Source organism: Zychaea mexicana (assembly GCF_025766255.1).
Source record: "Zychaea mexicana strain RSA 1403 chromosome Unknown BDB00scaffold_46, whole genome shotgun sequence".
NCBI classification, from domain to species: Eukaryota; Fungi; Mucoromycota; class Mucoromycetes; order Mucorales; family Lichtheimiaceae; genus Zychaea; species Zychaea mexicana.
In genome coordinates, this window is record NW_026516709.1 from 57,396 (window position 1) to 81,372 (window position 23,977).

At 38.6% G+C, this 23,977-nt stretch overlaps 3 protein-coding genes and 1 non-coding gene across 4 annotated transcripts; 2 read left to right on the plus strand and 2 right to left on the minus strand.

Annotated features, from left to right (window-relative positions):
* Window positions 1–1,848: 1,848 nt before the first annotated feature.
* On the plus strand, window positions 1,849–2,552 carry BDB00DRAFT_827690 (uncharacterized protein). The gene has a single exon (XM_053123808.1). It carries the CDS (start codon window positions 1,942–1,944, stop codon window positions 2,515–2,517), a length of 576 nt encoding a protein of 191 aa, XP_052978774.1. The 5' UTR covers window positions 1,849–1,941; the 3' UTR covers window positions 2,518–2,552.
* Window positions 2,553–5,635: 3,083 nt separating this feature from the next.
* Window positions 5,636–6,163, plus strand: BDB00DRAFT_788657 (uncharacterized protein; the record flags this gene model as incomplete). Its single annotated transcript, XM_053120828.1, has 1 exon — window positions 5,636–6,163. The coding sequence occupies one exon, from the start codon at window positions 5,636–5,638 to the stop codon at window positions 6,161–6,163; it is 528 nt and encodes a 175-aa protein (XP_052978775.1).
* Window positions 6,164–17,828: 11,665 nt separating this feature from the next.
* On the minus strand, window positions 17,829–18,554 carry BDB00DRAFT_788658 (uncharacterized protein; the record flags this gene model as incomplete). Its single annotated transcript, XM_053120829.1, has 3 exons — window positions 17,829–17,842; window positions 17,896–18,127; window positions 18,192–18,554. The coding sequence occupies 3 exons, from the start codon at window positions 18,552–18,554 to the stop codon at window positions 17,829–17,831; spliced, it is 609 nt and encodes a 202-aa protein (XP_052978776.1).
* A 3,948-nt stretch (window positions 18,555–22,502) lies between these two features.
* Window positions 22,503–22,575, minus strand: BDB00DRAFT_t61. The gene has a single exon. It is a non-coding gene; the product is annotated as a tRNA-Lys (tRNA).
* Between the last annotated feature and the right edge of the window lie 1,402 nt (window positions 22,576–23,977).

The window sequence follows — 23,977 nt, forward strand, 5'->3', positions numbered from 1 at the left end:
GCGAACAAATCTAAAGATTCCAGACCACAACAACTGCATAACACTTGAAACACTGAACACAATCAATCAATGTACCACAAAGCCAACCGGACGCCGATCACAAACTGATTATTAAACACATCACGAAACAACACTGATAGCAACATACCAACGTCGATCACAACACTATTACACCATCACCCCGCACAAAGCTTATTTTGAAACATTCTCAAATTACTCGACGACATACAATTACATCTACTGTGTCACAACCAAAATCACAATGGATAACAACATATACAACGGACTCAAGTATTATCTTGAAACACTCGAATACCCACCAACTAGTAGCAAGGAACTACGGAGAACAATTCGCACTCAAAACGAACACTATATCGTTATAAATGGAAAACTCTACCGCAAAGGATCCACGCCAAAAATGATCCTACAGAGGAGCGAGATCAAAGATGCAATCTGGATGGTACACAAACATCCTCTTGGGGGACATTTTGCATTCCAAAATACACTATTCAAGCTAAAAACAAAATACTACTGGCGAGGAATGGCGCAAGACATAAAACAATTCATCGCACAATGCGACCGGTGTCACCAACACAAGAAACCCAGCAACCAAGAAACACTATACCCAATTCCTGTTTCGAACATTCCGTTTGAGAACGTGCATATCGATATCAAACATCTACCAACAGCCCAGAGCCTACATCGCTATATCATTGTAGCTATTTGTTCTTTCAGCAAATATGTCGAAGCACGTGCCTTACAAGTGGCAAATGCAGCAGAAGTTTCTCTGTTTGTTTACGAATGTGTCATTACTATACATGGCTGCCCACGTGTTTTGTGCTCAGACAATGGCTTACCTATCCAAAACAACCTTGTCAATGCCGTCTGCAAGCAATACGGCATCGAACATCGACTCACATCACCATATCATCCACAAGCGAACGGACTAGTCGAACGATTTAATCGAACGGTCGGAGTCATGTTGAAAAGACTCAATAAAGAAGAAAAGAAGAACTGGCCAATGTACCTACCTGCACTACTATTCGCATACCGCAGCATTCGACAAGAAACGACGAAGAGATCTCCATTTTACTTGATCTACGAACGAGAACCACATACACCTTTTGACCGACATGTGCAACCACAAACAAACATTGCAGATCTCCTGGAAGAGCATGATGAGCGCGACGAAGATACGATCATACTCGACTTATTTGAGGAACATATCACAAGACTCAATACAATAAGAGAAGAAGCGATTGATACAATCAAAAGTGCACAAGCGGCACAGAAACGGAGAATCGAAAAGAAATTACTGCAGCAAGGCAAGGAACTGAAACGCCCTTTCCAAATTGGAGATACTGTTCAAGTATACCAAAATTACTTGGAAGGAAATTGGGCAGGACGCCTAGAAGATCTATGGGAAGGACCATTCTTGATTCACAAGGTCAACAAACGCGGTACCTATCGATTAAAAACGATGCAAGGAAGATTCTTACCGAACCCCTACCATGGAAACCGATTGCGCCCTTATACTTTACCTGATACCGAGTACCGAGCCCCAATATCTCAGGCATCGCTGCACCTCATTACCGACGAGATCGAAGCAGTACCACCACAAGAAGATGTATCAGAATCAGTCCAAAACGAAACAACACAGACGATGCCGCAGCAAGGAAAATCGAGAAGGACTAAAAATGTAGGAAATCGGAGAAAAACAAAGAAAAAGAAGAAAAGAGATAGTAGCTATCGACCTACTAGAGGACGTTCATAAAACAATAACTCTGAAATATAAACGTGCATGCATAAAAAAAGAATTTATACACTTGAAAAAGAACATATTATAAAATAGAGAAAAGACTGTGAAAGAAAAAAAAACATATAAAAGAGAAGACAAAGAAAAGGAAAAGGAGAGAAAATAACCACTATCATATTGCAAATATGAACAACAACAACAACAACAACATTAATCAAAACAACACCAGAATCAACATTGCTGCCCCGTGGACACATGAAACCACAACAGAACATCACAACCTGGACGGATGGGGATCATCACCCACGCATATTTTAAATATGAATGAAGGCGGATGGGGCCCAAACCCAAGCCCAAGTAGCCACGGAACTGACCCCATGGACATTGACGAGCAATCGACTGCGTCGACATTACCAACACCAACACCACAACCAATGGAAAGCGCGTTCGAAAGGATATCGACCCTCGTACAAGAGAGCCCGCACATACATACTGAACTTACAAGCTACTTTGCGGAAGCCACTACGCTCTTGACCATGAGGGAGTATGTCAACGAAAGATTAATGCTACTGGCGGGCCATACAAATAGGCTTGTAGCGAGGTGCCGCGTCCGGCCTCAGTCATATTTTACAGAGGATCAAGTAAGATCTATCGTCCTGAATATTATCCTACAAAATACATTCACGTGGATACCCACAAATACATACTGCCGAGATTGTTGCCACCTCATGTTTGGCAATCGCCAAGAAGGGTCTGAATAGACGACTCCGGAATAGTAACCTTGCTGTAACCCAAAAAAAACAAAAAAAAAAAACAAAAACAAAAATGTAGAAAAAAAATAATAATCATATAACACAAAAAACTCCCACAAAACATTCTTATTACATATCACATATCTATCTATCAACTGTACCACACTCATACACACATATACATCTTATACACAAATAAATATTCAAATTGGTTACAGCATTAAAAGGGAAAACTAGTCATACACATATACAAACACACAACAACTATTCCAATGACACCAAGAGACAGTTCAAGTAAAAGGATGGAGCGCCGAAACACACAGAGTGACTCTACGATCCGTAACTGAATCCACAACAATACAAGGGAGCGCCAACACATACGCAAAGCGACTCTACGATCCATACACAAATTATCAATGCAATCGAACGGATGGAGCACCGAAACACACAGAGCGACTTTACGATCCACACAATCAACACAACAAACCAAAAGGATGGAGCACCAACACATACACAGTGTGACTTTACGATCCAAGGAACATCACAAAAGAATTACAACAAAAATACGAACGGATGGAGCGCCGACGCACATACAGAGCGACTTTACGATCCATTATACAACAATTTAAACGATGTGGGACCATCTTTTTCTGGGCCCGAGGAGGTGTGTTACCCCGAGAACCACCCATAACAGATAAACCAAACATACAAAAGAAACACACACCAAGCGGCAATCAGAATACAATACGTAACTACCGCAGCAACCGCAGCAACTCTACAACTCTCTTGCACCCCCAAATTATCAAAAGGAACAACTATAAATAGAACGAACCCTTTACCTTGTAAAGATTCGATGAACAGCTTGTTGAATAAGAGCATTACCGCAGCATCCGCAGTAACAACAACTACCGCAGCATCCGCAGTAACAACAACTACTGCAGCATCCACAGTAACAGCAAGTTACCGCAGCATTGGCGTTGCGCAGCAACCGCAGCAACCGCAGCATGAATTATCTTAGACATTATTAAATAACCAGAAAGATATAAATACCCTATCATTTTTATTTGAATAAAGACATTGAATTTCTACCTCCCACTTTTGACTTAACTTTTCAAGTGTTGTTTTCAATCACTCAAGACCTAAACACGGCTTGTTTTATCTTACATATTGTTTATTGCTCATAACTGAAGCTAAATAAACTCTTCTATTAAGACCAGACGTAACATTCCTGCTCTTATTTCTCATTTACTTGGACAGACGTAACATTCCTGATCCTTATTCCTCATTCATTTTGGACAGACGTAACATCCCTGATCCTCATTTCTACTTACTGAGCTTAATCAAGACAACAGCTCCCTACTATTTACAACCTTGGATATAACCCATACACATTTTTACCTTACTTTACACTCATATCACTTCACAACCCGTCTGTAATAAACGATATTATTACTGGTGCTCACTACAAAACATACACTTAAACCGTTACGCAACTACCTAGAATACCCCAAATTCACCGTAACACTACGATCCGTAACCGAATCCACAACAATACAAGGGAGCGCCAACACATACGCAAAGCGACTCTACGATCCATACACAAATTATCAATGCAATCGAACAGATGGAGCACCGAAACACACAGAGCGACTTTACGATCCACACAATCAACACAACAAACCAAAAGGATGGAGCACCAATACATACACAGCGTGACTTTACGATCCAAGGAACATCACAAAGAATTACAACAAAAATACGAACGGCTGGAGCACCGACGCACATACAGAGCGACCTTACGATCCATTATACAACAATTTAAACGATGTGGGACCATCTTTTTCCGGGCCCGAGGAGGTGTTTTACCCCGAGAACCACCCATAACAAATAAACCAAACATACAAAAGAACCACACACCAAGCGGCAATCAGAACACAATACATAACTACCGCAGCAACCGCAGCAACTCTACAACTCTTTTGCACCCCCAAATTATCAAAAGGAACAACTATAAATAGAACGAACCCTTTACCCTGTAAAGATTCGATGAACAGCTTGTTGAATAAGAGCATTACCGCAGCATCCGCAGTAACAACAACTACTGCAGCATCCGCAGTAACAGCAAGCTACCGCAGTATTGGCGTTGCGCAGCAACCGCAGCAACTGCAGCATGAATTATCGTAGACATTATTTAATAACCAGAAAGATATAAATACCCCATCATTTTTATTTGAATAAAGACATTGAATTTCTATCTCCCACTTTTGACTTAACTTTTCAAGTGTTGTTTTCAATCACTCAAGACATAAACACGGCTTGTTTTAACTTACATATTGTTTATTGCTCATGACTGAAGCTAAATAAACTCTTCTATTAAGACCAGACATAACATTCCTGCTCTTATTTCTCACTTACTTGGACAGACGTAGCATTCCTGATCCTTATTTCTCACTCATTTTGGACAGACGTAACATCCCTGATCCTTATTTCTACTCACTGAGCTTAATCAAGACATCAGCTCACTACTATTTACAACCTTGGATATAACCCATGCACATTTTTACCTTACTTTACACTCATATCACTTCACAACCTGTCTGTAATAAACGATATTATTACTGGTGCTCACTACTAAACATACACATAAACCGTTACGCAACTACCTGGAATACCCCTAATTCACTGTAACAATGGCACAGACGGCACAGGTTTCTTTTGGAGCTTGATCAGCAATATCGGCACCAACAACAACAAAATTTCCCAGAGTATGACAGCGATGCAGCTATTTCTGTTCGATTTTAAAATTTACATTTATCCAATCCGCGTCATTTTAGTTTTCAATAAATCTGCACATAATATCTGTGATGCCAAAACTTGTTTAATTTTTTTTTTTTGCATGGAATAATGTGCTTACTATAATCGTAAACTTTGTGACGTAAAACCGTGGTATCAAGCTGTACAGTAGAGCACGGACACTCTATCAATATGTAAATCTCAATGATAGATGCGCTATATGAGCATAATATTCATGATGTATACGTAAACACGTTTCCAGAACATATATAAACGCAGTAGATTTTATTGATTTACTAAGACAATTTATCAACAGCATCCCATTTCATTAAACATGATCTCTACCACTTTCTACTACTACTATGAAGTCAGCAAAAACACCTATCTGCGCGAAACCAGTACTACTACCTCGACCTCTGGTGACGATGCACAAAATATTACTAATGATATTGACCGCACCAATGGCAATAGCCAAAACACCATGGCTGTTGACGACATCTCACACAGCGATAATAGCGGCGACTACGATTTAACGTTCGAACCTATTGCACCAGCTGACCACGTGTGGACGTTGATTAAGTATACTCCTCATCAGGTAGCAAAGATGATCGGTTTGGTGGAGTATAAGAAGCTATCCATGCAAAAAGCAGCTGAATTGACCAACATCAGTAATTCGCGCGCCCATCAGTTGTACAAGCAACACAAAGAAGACAGCAGTGTGACTCCAGGTTATAAGGCCAAGAAACAGATTATGAGACCGCGCAAGATCGACCTCACCAACGAACAAAGGCAAATCGTGGATCTCTACATCAAAAGTGTAGCTGACCAAAATACGAACGTCGTAAAGTTCAAGGATGCATAGGATGATCTGTGCCAGCAACTAGAAGGTGAGCTATTTATTATAAGATGCAACATGACTTGAATACTCGTTTTATCATACTAATACTACAAATTTAAAAGGTTTAAAAATTAGTCAAAAAACTGTCAAGGAGCGAATCCAGCAAACAGTTGCATTCACGCTTGTACTACCACCAGTCCCTCCCTACACTGCCACCAGCGATATTCTGGAAAGTCGTAGCAAGTTTGCTAGTGAGCTGATGTCCTGTAGTTAAGACTACATCGAAGGCTGCATGTTCATCAGCGAAGGAGCGGTTGTCATGTCGGAAAACCTTGGTCGTTGAAGCATGCACAACAAGGTCTGAGGCCAAATCCTACAATTTGAACATCTTCTTGTGCCTCACTGCAGGGGGTGTTCTGGCCGTTTCCCAAGAGGCGATGGTGGCTGAAGCTCAAAGGTAGCAGCGACAGATGGAGAAGGTCAGTAAGGCAAAAGGCACTGCTCCGGACCACTTAATCCAGTTTGCCAGTGAGGTTTTCAAAACCATCAGTTAAGGCGAGTTTCGATGCGGTGTTATCATGGCAAACAGACACTTGTTCCGGGAAAGGCCATTTGTGAACGCGGTATGGAATGCAGGCCATTTCCTAGTTTACATGCCCAACAATTCTACGTTCCTTGACCCGTGCCGTCCATGCTGGGAGGCCATCCAATCGCATATACGACGAACGCCTTTGATGGATGAAGACAGCTTGGCAAGCCATATTAAGGAAGCTGCGGAGACGATCACAGCTGCAGAATGTATTCGTTGGGTGAGCGAAGCCAAGTTGTATATCGATTGCTGCTTAGCAAAAGAGCAAATCCAGTAGGAATGCTATTATGTTTTTTCTGTACCCATTACACTCCTTTTTTATGCCCTCCTTTTGCACTTCTTTCTTCATGCATGCTAGTCGTACCTATGTCAACTTATTTTTTTCCATTCCACTCTTTCACTATGCACCTGTCCTTCTACACTAGTTATACTTATGCCAAACTTTTTTTTCTCTGTGCAATAAATATTATATTCAAGTAAAAAATGATGCCCTTTGAAGAGTCTAGATACCTGTGGCAAAAATGCACTTGCTAGAATTTTCAGTCTTCACGCTTGAACTATGGCAGTACAGCTGGTATAGCCAGCAATGCGAGTTTACCTGTTGGACGAAAAAAAAAAGAATGAGATGCAGGAAGGAATTGATCCACTGTAGATTCAGAAAGCCTTGTCACAAAATAGATTTTGAAGCTCTAAAAATTGGCTATGTACTAGTAGAACATGTCACACTATTCATTGAATGTCTCGTTGTTATGGTTGAAAAAGCTCGATTGGTGTCGGGGAAGCAAGCACGGTACGCTGTTGAATGCCCTCCATCGCCCGTAGGGAAAAGGAAGTTAGCTGTGAGGCAAGACCTCTGTTTAATGAAATTTTGTCGTGATGAATATAAGATTGATTCATACTATGAAAATAAGCCTGATGCATTCTTAGATAGCATCCATCGCCTATGGAAAAAACGAAAGTGAGCCGTTAGATGCCCTTAATTTCTCACCAGGGAGAGTCTGTTTATCACGAATCATTTCTATTCTCCAACCAATCAAATACAGTATTTCGCACTGGTGTTCATCTCTATATTACACCCCCTAGAAATTTTATAGTTTCAAACACAAAATGCTGTATAAATGCTTTAAGCAAATTAGTAGTCCCTTAGTGAAAAGACAGTGCCCTTTGGGCAAATAACAATATCGTTGGTAAAAAAGAAAGCCTGTGAATAGAATAGTAAATTCCATAAACTAAAGAAACATTCTACGAGTAAAAAAAAACTTGTTTATAAAAATTTTTGAGCCCATGTCCGGGATTAGATTTCTAATCCTATAGTACCTGCCTAAGGCGTTTACGAGAATTCACGCAGACCAAAACCGGATAATCATTTAGCCGAATCAAAAAACGTAACATTCAAGTCGAGATCTCGGTTAATTAGTTTGCCGAGAAGAATATGAGCAGTCATGGTTTTTTTCGGTGGATTTACTTTTGTGACATAATTACGCAAAGCATAAAGCACTTACCAATAGATCGCTCACTCAAATATATTATGCGACAACGATGCACAAAATAAAAACAACTCTAAAATAAATTTGTATATAAACCAAGCAGAACAATATAATTTAGAACAGAATTAATAAAAAGAAAAAAGAAGGTATAGATAAGAAGAAAGAAGAAGTATATAAAAGAGAGGAAGAAAGAAAAACAGGAAAGAAAGCTAAACATGTCGCACATCTTCGTTTGCTGGGCCACGGCGGTTGCTGTGTTGTACGCGGTGAGTGCGCTCTGTCAAAGTATTGTCTAGATATCGATCAATATTTTGTTGTTGAGCTTCATAGCGCGCCAACTGAAGTGGCCGAAGACTTTCCCTGTATTCTTCGTCTAACTGCAGCAGATTATCTTCCCGTAGACGGATCTGTGCGCGTAGTTCGCGGATGGCTGTCTCATCCTCACGGTTGAGCCGTCGAAGCAAACGCATGCGGTTTTCCATACGGATTTGCGCTGCTTCGTTATCAATGATGACATGGCGGGGTGGTGAGATAGATGGCGGTGGTGACGAGTAAGTACGATTACCGGTTGCTTGCTGCTCTTCATCGTCGTCGTCGTCAATCAGAAACGGATCGGTAACCGTACCAGCAGGTGTAGGTGTTGATGAGGTCATTAATGTGGGCAAAGAAGTGGCAGTGGCGGTGGTGGTGCTTAGGTCGAGGGAAGAATGACGTTGGAGTAACATACCACGGAAGGGGTTTTCTTGAGGCTGTTCAATAAATAGAAGAGAAAGAAATAAGCTTACCCTGACTAAGATTTGCGCTCCTAAAGACTATCTACAATCTGTGTATTTGATGTTTACCGGTAGTATTCTGATGAAAGGAGGTCTACATGTTCTGGCAACGTATTTTTCGCGTTGGGCAATTTGCCGATAATGAAAAGCACGCACAATGTGTTTACATACCAAGTATGATGTACTTTTAACAAACGACGGACGACCGCATGTCCAGCGTTGCACCGATGTATACCATGTGCCTTGAACCAGGTTTGGGTTTATGTAGTTTGCACGAAGAAATGCTGCGTTCCATTCTTGGATAAATCCTTTCTCCCAGCGTGTCAGATTTTGACGAAGCACGATCTCGGTATTGAAACGGTCAATTAGCTTTGGTATATAGCTATGTATAATGACGAATACCAAGAGATCCAATCTAGCACGGTTGTACGTATATATATGATTACGCTTAAGCACTTTCCAGTGTGCTTCGACAAGCATGGTTGTTATTGACAGTGGGATGCGATCAGGGACAGAGCTAGCTGCCCATGTTATCCACTTGTCAAGCTGGTAATATCGGCGAAACATATAAGCCCATGCATGATGCAGATTATGCATAACACAGTAGTCGTACATCTCCTGGGCGCATTGTTGCCATATATCATTAGGATTAGCAAATACTGTCCCTATTATATATAAAACCAAGCAAAAGAATGACAGAAACAGGTGTATAAGTATATCAATGAGTGTTTATACATCTACCTAATATCTCTGCACCACGTGTTATGAATACCTTCAGCCATCATCGGATGACGGCTGTAGTGCCTGCCTACCATCTCCAGCATCTCCTCTCTTCTTGGTTTATCACACATAATGCGATTCAAATCAGTGGTGGCAGACGGTGTGAATTGACGCGAGACAAACGGGAATTGGACCATCGCTTCTTGGACGTCATAGTAAGTGGATGTGGCATTTCTTCTAGAGGAAAGTTTCCTTTCCATAGAATGCTCTATATGCCAAAGACATTGACGTAGACAACGACGACTATCCCATGTCGCCTGGATCGCACTAAGTTGCGCAGCATCACCATCACTAAACATGAACTCTGGTTCTAGTCCCCTTTCTTTGAGCTCTCTCAAAAACCGCTCCAAGGTTTGTGTTTTCGGATGCTCGATTGTGGCGTCTGCATTGCTTATGTCACAAAGCATATATGCAACAGGGAATCCAGCACCATTCACATTGGCAATGACACCATATAGCTCCATACCAGCACGATTTGTCTTGAAAGTGGAGTCGATATGGTACTCTTCCACATGAACACAACCAGCCAAAGGGGCAAAAAAAGGAGTGACGAAACCCACAGCAACAATACCATCAGCAGTGTCAGAATAAATCTATTTTTTATTCATACAATAAGGCAAATACACTACGTTTTTCTATATAATCTAGTAAAGCAAAAACAGCTCTACAGAAGGTGAGTTCTGTTCTCTGTATTAATCTACTTACCTCCGTATATCCTTGATTCATATACTGCTGTATCAAGAGCTGGGCGGAAACAAACTGGTCATCGTCTAGCATATACCACGTACGGAACGTCTCGCCCCACTAGTAGTACACCTGTGCCGCCGTTGCCGTATAATAACCCCATTCATCGATAATATCATTATGAATATCTGGCGCTGAACGAGTCATTGCACGTGCTGCAATGAAGTTACGTACCTCACGCGATACACCTTCCGGGCGTGGAGCTGGAGCGGCTGCATGTTGCGATGGATGGCGAACGGTAAGTTCGATCGTTTCTAGATCCCGATCGATCACACCGTGCACAAATCCTTGACAATCGAATGTTTCCATGCGTTGGATGACACGTTGGCGCTCACGAACAGGGATCTAACATAAAATTAATCCGATTTCAACAAAACTGCACGCAAACACTTTGCCTATCTGTTCCTTTTTATTGAATGCCTTTTTTGACCGGTTGATTAGCTTACCTGATTCTGTATTACTGTAGATTGAACGCATCTTGCAGTGAATGAAATGGCTTCACGAAGTGCTGGATCGCCAGTGTTCATCACATAATATCTGTAGTTGTCACAGAGCTGCACTGCTTCCAACACGCGTGTAATTATACGCTGATCTGACCAAGTGCGCATTTCATCCTCGTAAACGATGTAGCCCGAAAAAGAGAAGACCTCAGTAACGACATCACCAACTGAATTACGGACAGCAAAGGGATAAAAGTTTCCCAACTCGTCAATGAAGATCATTGAGTTGAGTGAAACTGGCATTCTCGGTGTCTGTCTGTCATGACAGACAATACACGTCCTGTACGGTCTTGTTCTACTGGCAAAAAGGGCAAACGGTTTCGTTTTTCTGCAACCCGTGCAGTAGAGGTCGGGATCACCAAGCAATTGCACAGCTTCAGTAATGGGACCGGCAGCATTGGTAGGGTTGTTTAAAGATATGGCAAGAATTATAGACGCGATGCAAAAAGGGGGGAAAAGGAAGAGGGGGACCCTTGTAAACAAACACCACAGTAAAAGATTAAGAACCACTGAAAAAAACCATGACTGCTCATAACTTTTCTCGGCAAACTAATTAACCGAGATCTCGACTTGAATATTACGTTTTTTGCTTCGGGTAATTAATTATCCGGTTTTGGTCTGCGTGAATTTTCGTAAACGCCTATAACAGCGTCCTATAGTAGCTGAGAGACAATGGTGGAGCGGACCAGTGGACGTCGCCTTTAAGTAGGCGTCATTGCATGAAATTTAAAAAGTACGCGCCAGGACGTCGCTTTTAAGTAAGCGTCATTGCATGAAATTTAAAAAGTACGCGCCAGGACGTCGCTTTTAAGTAAGCGTCATTGCATGAAATTTAAAAAGTACGCGCCAGGACGTCGCTTATAAGTAGGCGTCATTGCATGCAATTTAAAAAGTACGCGCCGGGACGTCGCTTTTAAGTAGGCGTCTTTGCATGAAATTTATGACGTACGCGCCGGGACGTCGCTTTTAAGTAGGCGTCTTTATATGAAATTTATGACGTACGCGCCAGAACGTCGCTTTATGGGTAAGCGCGTTCGCATGGTGCTTTATAACATGGGCGCAAGGACGTCGGTGTTCTGCATAACAAGCGGCTTCGCATGGGTTACTTTTTTTAATAAATTATGAATGGAAAATTTTACATTTTTAAAAAATTGCGTTTTGTTTGCGCAAAGCTGAAAAAATAAACGTTATTTTTTCATTTAGCACATTTTTCAAAAATGAGTTAAAAAATATTTTAATTTATAGATAAAACTGATTTAAAACTAGAAGTCCACAAAATTTTGAGCAATGTATTTTTTTACGGCTTAAAAGTGAAATTAACGGGGGCAAAAATAATTCAAATTTAGTTGTTTTTGACTTTTGCATACGTAACATGTGTTTAAAACCGTGATAAATTTTAAACACACTTAACGTTATTAAACTAATATACAAACACTTATGTCGGTAAACAGACCGTACAGTATCGACTTGGTGATGGGTAGTAGTGTATGCGCGCAGACATCGATTGGCTAGATTCGAGTCACAATTGCACTAAAACGATGCACACTGACTTGTATTTGTATTGCACTGAGTCAGAAATTGTGCAGGGTGCTCACTACTGTGATGAATTTAGTATAACTTGATCGCCAGACCAAGCAAATGCAGAATCTAGCTAAATAAATGTTGATGACAGTAATATCACTACTATATCTCATACTGTAAAAAGATCATGGAATCTATAGAACACATGCATTACCCTACTACTATCAACTATACGCCTTCTAGTGACCCCTACTGTCACTAGGAAAAACAGTGTGTGTTAAACATTTGAGAATGATTGAGTATTAGCTAATGTTCAACTGATATTACACTGATATTGACCCTTACTTTACTCCAATATTCAACCATCATTTTGCACCAATATTTACCTAGTGTTACCCTACTTTCATCCCAATTGTCATCATTATCATTAGTTCCAACAACAACCTAGTGTTACTTTGGTTCCGACATTAACCTAGTTATATCCTACTATTCTGTATCCTCCATTCTTCCATCAATGGCCCGTTTCTGTTGCTCCAAGTGCTTTCATTCTTACTACCTAATTGATTCGTTCATTACAAGCATATTTACAATGTAAATAGTACAAAAAAACTTTTTTATTGGTTTAAGAAGATGCTCAGTTATATACATCATCCATACTAATTGATGATTAACATATTTCAATGGAACTAAAGCAAACGGCATTTGATTCGACATTGCAAGTACAACCTATCAGATAAACAAAGGCATTAAGGATCCTTTTTCTATACACAGACATGAATGGAAGAAATCATTTATTATACTCACATGTGTGATGGGAGTATGGTGACCGCCTATATAAGAAAAAGAATGAGTTGCTACTACACTACATTCTCTACTTCTGACTATTCCTCATCTCACCTACTGTCAGTTAGTTAGTAGTAAACAGCACTATCTTTAAACCAGCTCATTAATGCCACTATATACCATCTACTGGCATGTTCCTCAGTGATGGCTTCAATTGTCTGAATCACATCATATTTAGGAGCACACTTTTACCCCTCTAAACATTTCTTACTGGTATTGCATCCATAGAGAGTAGGTGCAATGACGGTAATTAGATATGAAACCACTGAAGAAGTGGGAGCTTACTGAGGCATTGGTATTATAGCATCCATGTTATCACTGTTTAAAAAAAAAGTATTAGGTGATGATGATATGAGCACATGTGACATGATGACATATATAAAGATAAAGAGGCATATATGTGTTGCTCACCATTGGCAACCATCGTATTGAGAAACATTTACAACTACTTAATAATTTTAATATCCTTAAAAAAATAAGGCATAAATAAAATGTTGCCTTTTTATCCATAAATAACATGTTGGTTACTTGTTTTATTTTAGAATAAAATTTATTCATATTATAATTTATATTCCAAAAAAATAATTATTTCTTAATTTTTTTTATATATTATATTATTTTAAATATGTTTCTATAAAACTAAATATTCCTCTTATTAAAAACATTTACAACTACTTAATAATTTTAATATCCTTAAAAAAATAAGGCATAAATAAAATGTTGCCTTTTTATTCATAAATAACATGTTGGTTACTTGTTTTATTTTACAATAAAATTTATTCATATTATAATTTATATTCCAAAAAAATAATTATTTCTTAATTTTTTTTATATATTATATTATTTTAAATATGTTTCTATAAAACTAAATATTCCTCATTGGAATTGTATAGAAAAAGCTTACTACATTCGTTAAATAAATATGCAAATTTAGTCTTTTCTAATTTTGTTCGAATTATATGTTGCTTGATCACCCTTGAAATCATCTGAATAAAGGAGCTTGGGAGATTGCAAAAGGATATAAGACCACATTTTACCTTGCCAAAAGCTAATTCATACATCTTGTTTTTCTTACATTATGAATGAAAAATGAGCATCAGTTAGAATCTTTGAAAGTAAACGACATTATAGGGTGGTCCAGTGAAAAAAAAATGGAACTGAAAGAGAGAGGTATAATGAGTACAAAGTGAAAACGAACTCCTGAATGCACGAAAAATTGAATCTCTTGCTGTCACGTCTTTAAATTAATCTTTGCTGCAAATAAGGCTTTTTGGCTGTCATTTTACAGTTTATGTAGTGTTCATCCGTCATAAAAGTATCACTGCCTTCTTCCTCTTGTCACCTTGTGAGAAGTAAAATGAAAATAGAAAGAACAATATTTGATCAATGTATATGCTGCCTAAACATTAATGATGTTATAGCATTATATTGTTAAGCTTGAGGTGCTCATCTAGCTCTTGGCTGTTCTTGAATGCACCTTTTTCGAGCACTCACTGGAGCTCAAATGTAGTCACACTACAAAGAAACTAAATGATTGCCTGTGTACTATACAAAATAAAGTCCTATTATATTGTGGAAGATACAAACATATCATTTTTTACAGGCGGCACCTATCACATCGTAGCCTCTCTATTGTCTCTTGAAGCTCATCTTCTTTTTTGCTCTCACAGCTAATTGTGCAATGGCAACAGCAATCTTTAAAGTTTGACATTAAAGAATATTCAATAACCCTAAACATAACTGCTAATTTATAATAGAAAAGGTTTATTACAATCAAGAATACATAATGAGCTTGTACACCCCCAACAACTCATTACCTCTTTATCTCAAAATCAAGTAACATTTCGTCACAAGTTCCTCATGTAAAGGAGGGAAATGCTCACTACTATTCCTCTATGGTTTAATCATTAATCATTGATTATTTTTCTTTTCGTTTTATATTTTTGTGTTTAATATGAATAAAAATTAAATGGAACCTATTTTTTTTATGGTAAAAAAAATAACAATTTTGAGATTTAAACTAAATTAAAAAATATATTACATCATTTTTTATATTTAAACTAAATCTTTATAATTTTCAACAATAATGATTTTTTTAAAATATTCATTATATTTTTTTAATTGTATTTACTTTATTAAATACAATTTAACACAATAATTAATCACTATTGTTTATTCTTCATTGTAGACTTGAGTGTTTTTTTGAAAGGGAGGGATGAATAAAACATTGCTTTAGGCACAGTGGTGAAACTGAGTTACTGTAATACAGAATATTAAGAAACAGCACATCCATCCTCATATGCAGTATAGTTGAAGTTCAATAATAGTTCAATCAGTGAACTTATTTATGATGGTGGGTAAATGGAATTACTGTTAAATAGGTTGAACAATAATTACACTAGGTGAATACTAGTTGAATATCAGTTCAATATGTACAGAGTTAAATATAAGTGGAATATTACAGTATTGGTTGGCGACAAATGGTATAAAGTCAGATTCAGTGGACTGAGGACTAGGTACAGTAGACCATTGTCTGCCATTATAAACATTATCAAAGCTACCAGGTCGCGACAGGCAATATCTCTAGTACTCTACCTTGTCAGCAAATCTGGTCCTCCGCATCACAAACCTTGAATTTTGAAGTCAAAATGACCTAAATTTGGAAGGAGGGTGGAGGAGCCAATTCTGTTTTTTTAAAGTCGATTTTGACTAAGATTGCTCCATTATAAACTTCTTCATAGCAAGTCGACTAAGGAGAGTAAATGGAATCTTTCAGATTCTCATTTTACTCTTAATAACAACCTACCGGTTGTTTAGGTTTGCTTCGCAAAGACCAGCTAGTGCTACAAAAAATCAAAGATTTTTCTTACACTACCACACCCCACATTAGGAACTCACCTATCGATTCGATTTTAACAAATCGAATAAAATATAAAAAATAAAAATTTATTTTTTTATATTTTAATATCTTAATGATTAATAGATTTCTTAATTTCATTAGAAATCTTATTATCATAAGATATTCGATTAGCCTCCTAATGTGAATCCGATGAGTGCAATGCCGACGCCCCATCAGAACTGTGGCGGTGGGAAAAGGCAGAGTTTTCTCTTTTATTTATAAAAAGGTATAAGGAATAGAAGAGCGGACCAAAAACAGGTACAGAGGTAGATGCTATAAAAAGTGTTTTGGTTTATGTCTCTCACTCAGTTTCTTTTACTAATCTCACGAAATTAACTTTACAAATCGGCCACTGAAGCATAGAGCAAAAACGAGTGTCATAGTAATGCTGAAAACTATAGTGCTGGTAAAAAGACGTATGCACCATAAAATGGCCGGTATATGTCCTGTGTAGTGGTTGTGTCTTGGCGTTTTTTCTTAGAGTCTACGACGACGATTCAACAAGATTTATTTGAATCTTGCTGGAAAATGAAATCCTTACTCAGCAATTGATCTCGAAACGATTTATGAATGGGGCTAATGGAGGAACAGTAATCTAGACGATTTCGTTTAGAGTATTAGGGTAACAGTGGAATCGCGTCTTTGCCGTTGTGTCTGCAACAGTGTTAGGTATACATATATACATATATGCGCGTGCATACATACACGACATATATACAAGAGGAGAAATAAAGTGGATATGACGACTATGATCATAATGTAATATCTACATGCTGTTTTGACTATTGGATATAGGAATAAATGATGGCAGTAAGGAGGATCGAGTAAAAAGGCAAGTTCTTCTGTATTGGATCAGGGTTGATTCATGCAGAAAAAGAGAGGAAGTGCACACGTAAAACTAGCTATTCTTCATTATACCCGGTCCAAAGTAAGTGTGAAGGAAACAGTACTTCGTATTAACGACTTATAATGCTCTGTTGATATAGTGATAAGTAGTAAAGGTGAGGAGGAAGGAATGAAATAAGGAGAGTCTAAAAAGAGGATTTGGGTTGGGATTGATATTGGATCGTTCATGTCTTTTGAGTATTGACCAGGCATTATCCAGCTGCTCTGCAACCTTGTTAAGGTGCTTCGTGGCATTGACACCATAATGTGCGCGGTCGGTATTTGCTAGTTGCGCATTAAGCTTCTGGGATGATGTATTCAATCGGAATTTGCTTGTTAGTAGTCGTGAACAATATTGGTAAAACAGATCAAATATACCTTTCAAATGCTAAGGCAAGGGCTTGTTTTGCATCTTGCTCCTACTGTTGGATAAGTGCAACACGTGTAGGTGGATCTACTCGACGATCTATTTCTTCTCTCAACCCCACTTTTTCAACATGGTTCACTAGGAACATATGCTTACACAAAGTGCCACTTTGAATGAAATCGGCACAGGTGCATGCTGTTATGGTGTCTGTGTCTTCGTTTTAGTACACTTGGTATACTTGTCCTGGTGCTGTGAACGAATTGACAGTGATGTGTCCCTGAGCGTGAGATACAATCATGTCTTAGGCTTCTTGTTCTATAGTATTACATTAATAAAGATAGCCAAAAGAATATAATTTAGTAGCTTACCTGACAAACGATATGCGATCCTCTGTCGTTTCTTTTCACTTGCATTCATGACAATTGATTGAAAATGGTTGGTGGTCTTGATATGGTCTTCCATAACATCACGCAAAACAAGATCCCATAAGATGTACACAAGTACATCAACATGCTGTTTTTTCAAAGTAGACAAGTACGATTCCTTAAACGTGTGATGCCATGACTCAATGTAATTATTGGTGTCAATATTCAGGTTTTGCTAAAACGAATAATTAGAAACGTCTTTAATGCACTTTATCTTTATTCTAATAAAGATAACTTACATGGCGCCATGTATTTGACCACTTCTCCTTTTTGTTAGAATATTCACAGTCAAAATATACCAAAAGATCTGATGGATCCCATTCATCATCGAAGTCTAAACACCAAGAACTGAAGTCTAAGTAGCATAGCTCGTAATCTGCTTTGGTTCCTGCCATCATCATCTTGATCATTCCTTGAAGTCCTTCTTGCCGGTGTGCTTTTATTTCTGCTACTGTCTTTCGCACACCATCTTTAGCAAAGACTTTCTCCATCGATTGCTTTCTCCAAGCTCGAAGGATATGCCAATGGCAAATCAAAATGCGGCAGTTGTCACCTAAAGCTTTTCTGATTGCCAAGAGTTCTGTATCAGAGTTGTCGATCATGATGCATTTTGGCACAAACGAATGAACAGTGTTCAGCCATGTAAGCCAATGCTCAATTGGTTGATGTGCCTCTGAATTGGTAGCCATCCAGCAAAAAGGCGCACCTTTTCCAGTATCTCTACTACGTGCAACAAGTGTGTAAAGGTAACATTTTTGACGTTCATGTACTACACATGTACCATGGGTCGAGTCTAAGCATACCATCACACTATTGTCTCGTAAGAGCTTAAACACAGTATTAGTAAGCTAACTCTCGTCTGGCGTATTTTCTATCAATATACTGTTATCTGCCAGTGGGACATGATCCTTAGAGCTTTTGGAACCTCGTCTGCTTCGCCTACAAGGACCTGCTTAAGCTTTTCCCAGTCAACACGCATCATGTGTTTGATATTTCTCCAGTCTAGATTACGGGCCACTAAGTTTCCAATCGTTTCTCGGACAGCACTACTAATTGGTGCAGAAGCCAAGTCTTCTATTGAGCCAGGCGTATGACTATTGTGCTGCGAATGATATGTGATGACCACCTCGCCTGGATGTTGTGCATTTGAGTGTACTTTGATATAAGCGTTGCACCCATATGAAAGGTTGCCGTGCCTTCTATTTGTTGCCCTTTCGCCATCGGTAGGTTTCCCAAAACGTTGGCATACATAAAGCTATCAAAGTATAAGTATGGGTCTATAAAGAATGTGTAAAGTATGCTACCTCATTAAAAAGAGCAATAGGAGTACGGGCCTCGTTTTCTTAGTGTACTTGGGCCATCCCTTATAAAGTGAAATTGCTGTGGGGCTGATTGGTCAGCATCCTGGTGTGCCCCAAAGCTCTCAATAAACTCAAGGTTCTTAACTCTAGCATGCTTATTGAGCTTTGGGTAAAACTTCACTCCAGCACGTGTTTCATCACTTGTTATCCATGCTTCATATACAGATCTTGGCTTTTTAAACATGAACAGGCACTCTGCAGCATAGTCAACTTCACTGGTCTGCTGCTGCTGAAGCAACACAAATGCTTGGGTAATTACAGAGGAGACATTGGGAATGTTGTTAATTTCGGTGGACATTGTTAAGATGCTTGTTTGAAATGAGATTTCTGAATTAGAGAAAAAATCAGTAGTGAAAAGAGGTTTTCAACACAGCAAAGAACATATTTAGCACATTATATAGAAACACCCATTCAAGTTGTGCAACCTGGAGATCTTATAAGCACCTGTACTATCTCACATTTCTTTTGGACCAGGTATAATGAAGAATAGCTAGTTCTACGTGTGCACTTCCTCTCTTTTTCTGCATGAATCAACCCTGATCCAATACAAAAGAACTTGCCTTTTTACTCGATCCTCCTTACTGCCATCATTTATTCCCATATCCAATAGTCAAAACAGCATGTAGATATCACATTCTGATCATAGTCGTCATATCCGCTTTATTTCTCCTCTTGTATATATGTCGTGTATGTATGCACGCGCATATATATATATATGTATACCTAACACTGTTGCAGACACAACGGCAAAGACGCGATTCCACTGTTACCCTAATACTCTAAACGAAATCGTCTAGATTACTGTTCCTCCATTAGCCCCATTCGTAAATCGTTTCGAGATCAATTACTGAGTAAGGATTTCATTTTCTAGCAAGATTCAAATAAATCTTGTTGAATCGTCGTCGTAGACTCTAAGAAAAAACGCCAAGACACAACCACTACACAGGACATATACCAGCCATTTTATGGTGCATACGTCTTTTTACCAGCACTATAGTTTTCAGCATTACTATGACACTCGTTTTTGCTCTATGCTTCAGTGGCCGATTTGTAAAGTTAATTTCGTGAGATTAGTAAAAGAAACTGAGTGAGAGACATAAACCAAAACACTTTTTATAGCATCTACCTCTGTGCCTGTTTTTGGTCCGCTCTTCTATTCCTTATACCTTTTTATAAATAAAAGAGAAAACTCTGCCTTTTCCCACTGCCACAGTTCTGATGGGGCGTCGGCATTGCACTCATCGGATTTACATTAGTCGACTTGCCATGAAGAAGTTTATAATGGAGCAATCTTAGTCAAAATCGACTTTAAAAAAACAGAATTGGCTCCTCTACCCTCCTTCCAAATTTAGGTCATTTTGACTTCAAAGTTCAAGTTTTGCCTATTTCTCTACTAGCTAATCTATAATCCAGTCACCCCTAGTGTTATGTTTTCGCCCGTCCCAGTATTATAGCAAAACTTGAATTTTGTTCCTGAAAAGAGTGCGAGCTGAATTTCACTTGGAGTATTTCACCTATGTGAGCATATGCAGTGGTAGGGGTCGCAATTGGATGGGTCGGGTCGGGTCAAGGGTCTCACCTGTTGACCTATGGGTCAAGAAAACACTGACCCGACCCGACCCATTCAACCCGACGGGTCAATACTCGGGTTGACGGGTCAAGACTGATTTCAATGTAGTGATGAAGGAAGTGTTGATCAGCCTGAACTTGAGCGCTGGAAGTGCAAAACTCCATATATATATATAGCTCTCTAAGATGATGGCACGCAAATTCCTAGTAGTGCTAGCAACATCTACGATTTGAGTGATTATTCTTAAAGGCAAAGGGTTCTGTGCCATCACAAAAGAAATCGCTTGGGCTCACATGCTTTAAAGAAAGCATAATATTTAAAGTGTGGTTGAAAATCGACTTCCCTATATGCCCCTTATCCTTTTCCCTTTTCCCTTTTCTTTTCACTTCTTTCTTCTTCCTTTAATTTTCTTTTCTCAATTCCTTTTCTGTCTTTTGTTAAGTCGCGTCTCTTACTGCCACCCTCTATTGTATATTCTTATTGCACTATTGCTACTTCTTTACTCCTATCATATATATTGCTTATAGCTTACTTATCCCATACTGTTGAATATAAAGTATAATCCCACAATAAAAAGAATTAAGTACGTTTTATGCTATAGTTCTATAGCAGACATATTGACAACTAATGATGTTTTCCAATAAGAAGATTGACTACTTAAATATAAGTACTTCATACATATTATGTGTATACACGGGTCACGACGGGTCGACCCGCGGGTCAGAAAAGCATCAACCCGACCTGTTGACCCGTCCTCAAGCCGTAGGTCGGTTATGACCCGTGGGTCAGATTGCGACCCCTATACAGTGGATCCTTTATTTTCTCCCAACTGAGGTTCATTAATACTTATAACACTGTCGTGTTTGCTTTTTCATATTCAAATATAATAAACTGATATTATTTAAGCTCTCGAGTACTGAATCGATAACATCTAGTGAGGCATCTTGAATCTTTGTTGGGAGCCAAGACAATCTGCTTTTCTAAATTGTGAAAAATAAAAAGACTCAAAGTGTTTTCTAAAACTAAAAATATACAAATGATGCTGTGGATATAATGATAAAGATTATAGTAATAAGCTGCGGATATAGTCGTGGTAATGACAAAGGTTATGATGTTGATGATCGATGTTGCACAGCAAGGAAGTACAAGAGTAAGTAGCTGTGCATTACGTCAGGGACGACTTAGCAACCACAGTAAAAGAAGTATCTACGGTTATTATAATAACCATGTCGAGTCCTTTTGGTAGATAAGTACTGTAGCCAATAGAAAGAGAGATCACAAAAGAGTAAGAGTAGAATAAAAAATAACTTAAAAGATAATGTTTATTAGTTGATGATGAAGGGGATATTTATATGTTTTCTATTATTACTAGATATGCTATGAGCCTATGATGGCTATGTGTTGTAATGAGAGACTAATATATATTCAAGCAATGGACAACTATGTGTCTTGACAATCATGTGTTAATGAGAAGCGACTATATGTTCAAATAATGGACAGGTGTCACAAAATGAAAGACTGGCCAAATCTGGCTAAGACAATCGGATATTGTACTACAACACAGATAATTTTACTAAGTCACCACTAATTAAAAAAATATCTCCTTTGAAGCGACAGTTAGCCCAACGGGGGGATCGAACCCCCAACCTTGAGATTAAGAGTCTCACGCTCTGCCAATTGAGCTAGCCGGGCTTTTGTTGTTTTGACACGTTGTGTGTGACATTTTCCGGCCTTATTCTTTTGGCAGACAGAAATCTAAAGCACATGACTTTCGAGGATGGTTGGCTCCTCAAGCGGAGCAAGAAATGACCATGCGCGTATCCGACTTACAGTTTTTCTATATTTTCTCACATACTTCTTTCTCCACGCTTAATTCCCCTTATTACCTAAAGATATCTCCCTATCCATTAATCCCTACGTAAATCTCCCTCTATTATTATTTTTATTATTATTATGTCATATTAGAGCTATTACTGATATTTCCCCGTTGATATTCGATTATACCATTACCCACAGTAGAAACCATGAACAATTCTAACCCGTAGATGATTATTATATTTCCCTTGTTACCGTAGCCGCCCTCCTATTATTATCATTACAAACCATATTTCTGTTTTCCATACTATATATGATCTCACGCCATATAAAAGAAAAGGGCCGAGAAATAAAGAAAAGGCATCTAGAGTTTTCAGACAAAAAAATCAGACGAATTGATTTGTGAAGAGCGTAGATAGCCGCCCGATTTGATTTGTATTTCTTTTATTGTACTGCCAACTTCCCCTTTTATTTTACCTACCATCAACCCTAGTTTTCTCGAACCCATTTCCCTACATCTACCCTGATGTTTACCCGAAACCTCGTTGTAACCCTTCTCTGTTGTATCATATTCTACCCTTTTGCCCTTATCTATTTCCTCTTTTACCTTTTCTTACATACACCTTTTCTGTCAGCTCGAAACACCACACGTGTCAGTTTTGACACGAAATGTATAAATATTAAGGCCTTATTCTTTTCCGACTACATGGCGGGAAAAGTGGTGTATAAGATGGTATAAGTATATCTTATACCATTGGTATAAGAATAGTATAAGACTAGTATAAGAGCGATATTGGTATAAGACTAGTATAAGAATAGTATATGATTTGAAGCTGGTTGGTCCCCCGATTTTTATCCCCAAAAATCTAAAAAAAAAAATTTACAGCCTCTTCTCCATCTTGTGAGGAGCGGCCCCCTTCTTACTTTCAGTAGGATTATTTTCATCAGGATGCACGGGATTCAACTTGGCCTTCGCTACCTGCTTCTCTGCTACATACTTCTTCCAAATTCATTATGCAGTATCTACTGAGCGTAACAACAATGCTTTCATCAATAATTATGCTCTATCTGTTAAACATAACGACACATCATTCACTCAACACAGCGACGATGCTCTGCTGAAGACTGCGCCCTTCGAAAAAAAATCGCAGCATCAATTATTTTTTAACGGTCATAAGCGACACAAAAAAGGTAGAGGAGAGAGAACGGTGGTGGGAGCGTTTTCTTTTGTACAGCGTTTTGCCTTTGAAACTATAAAATTTCTAGGGGGTGTAATATA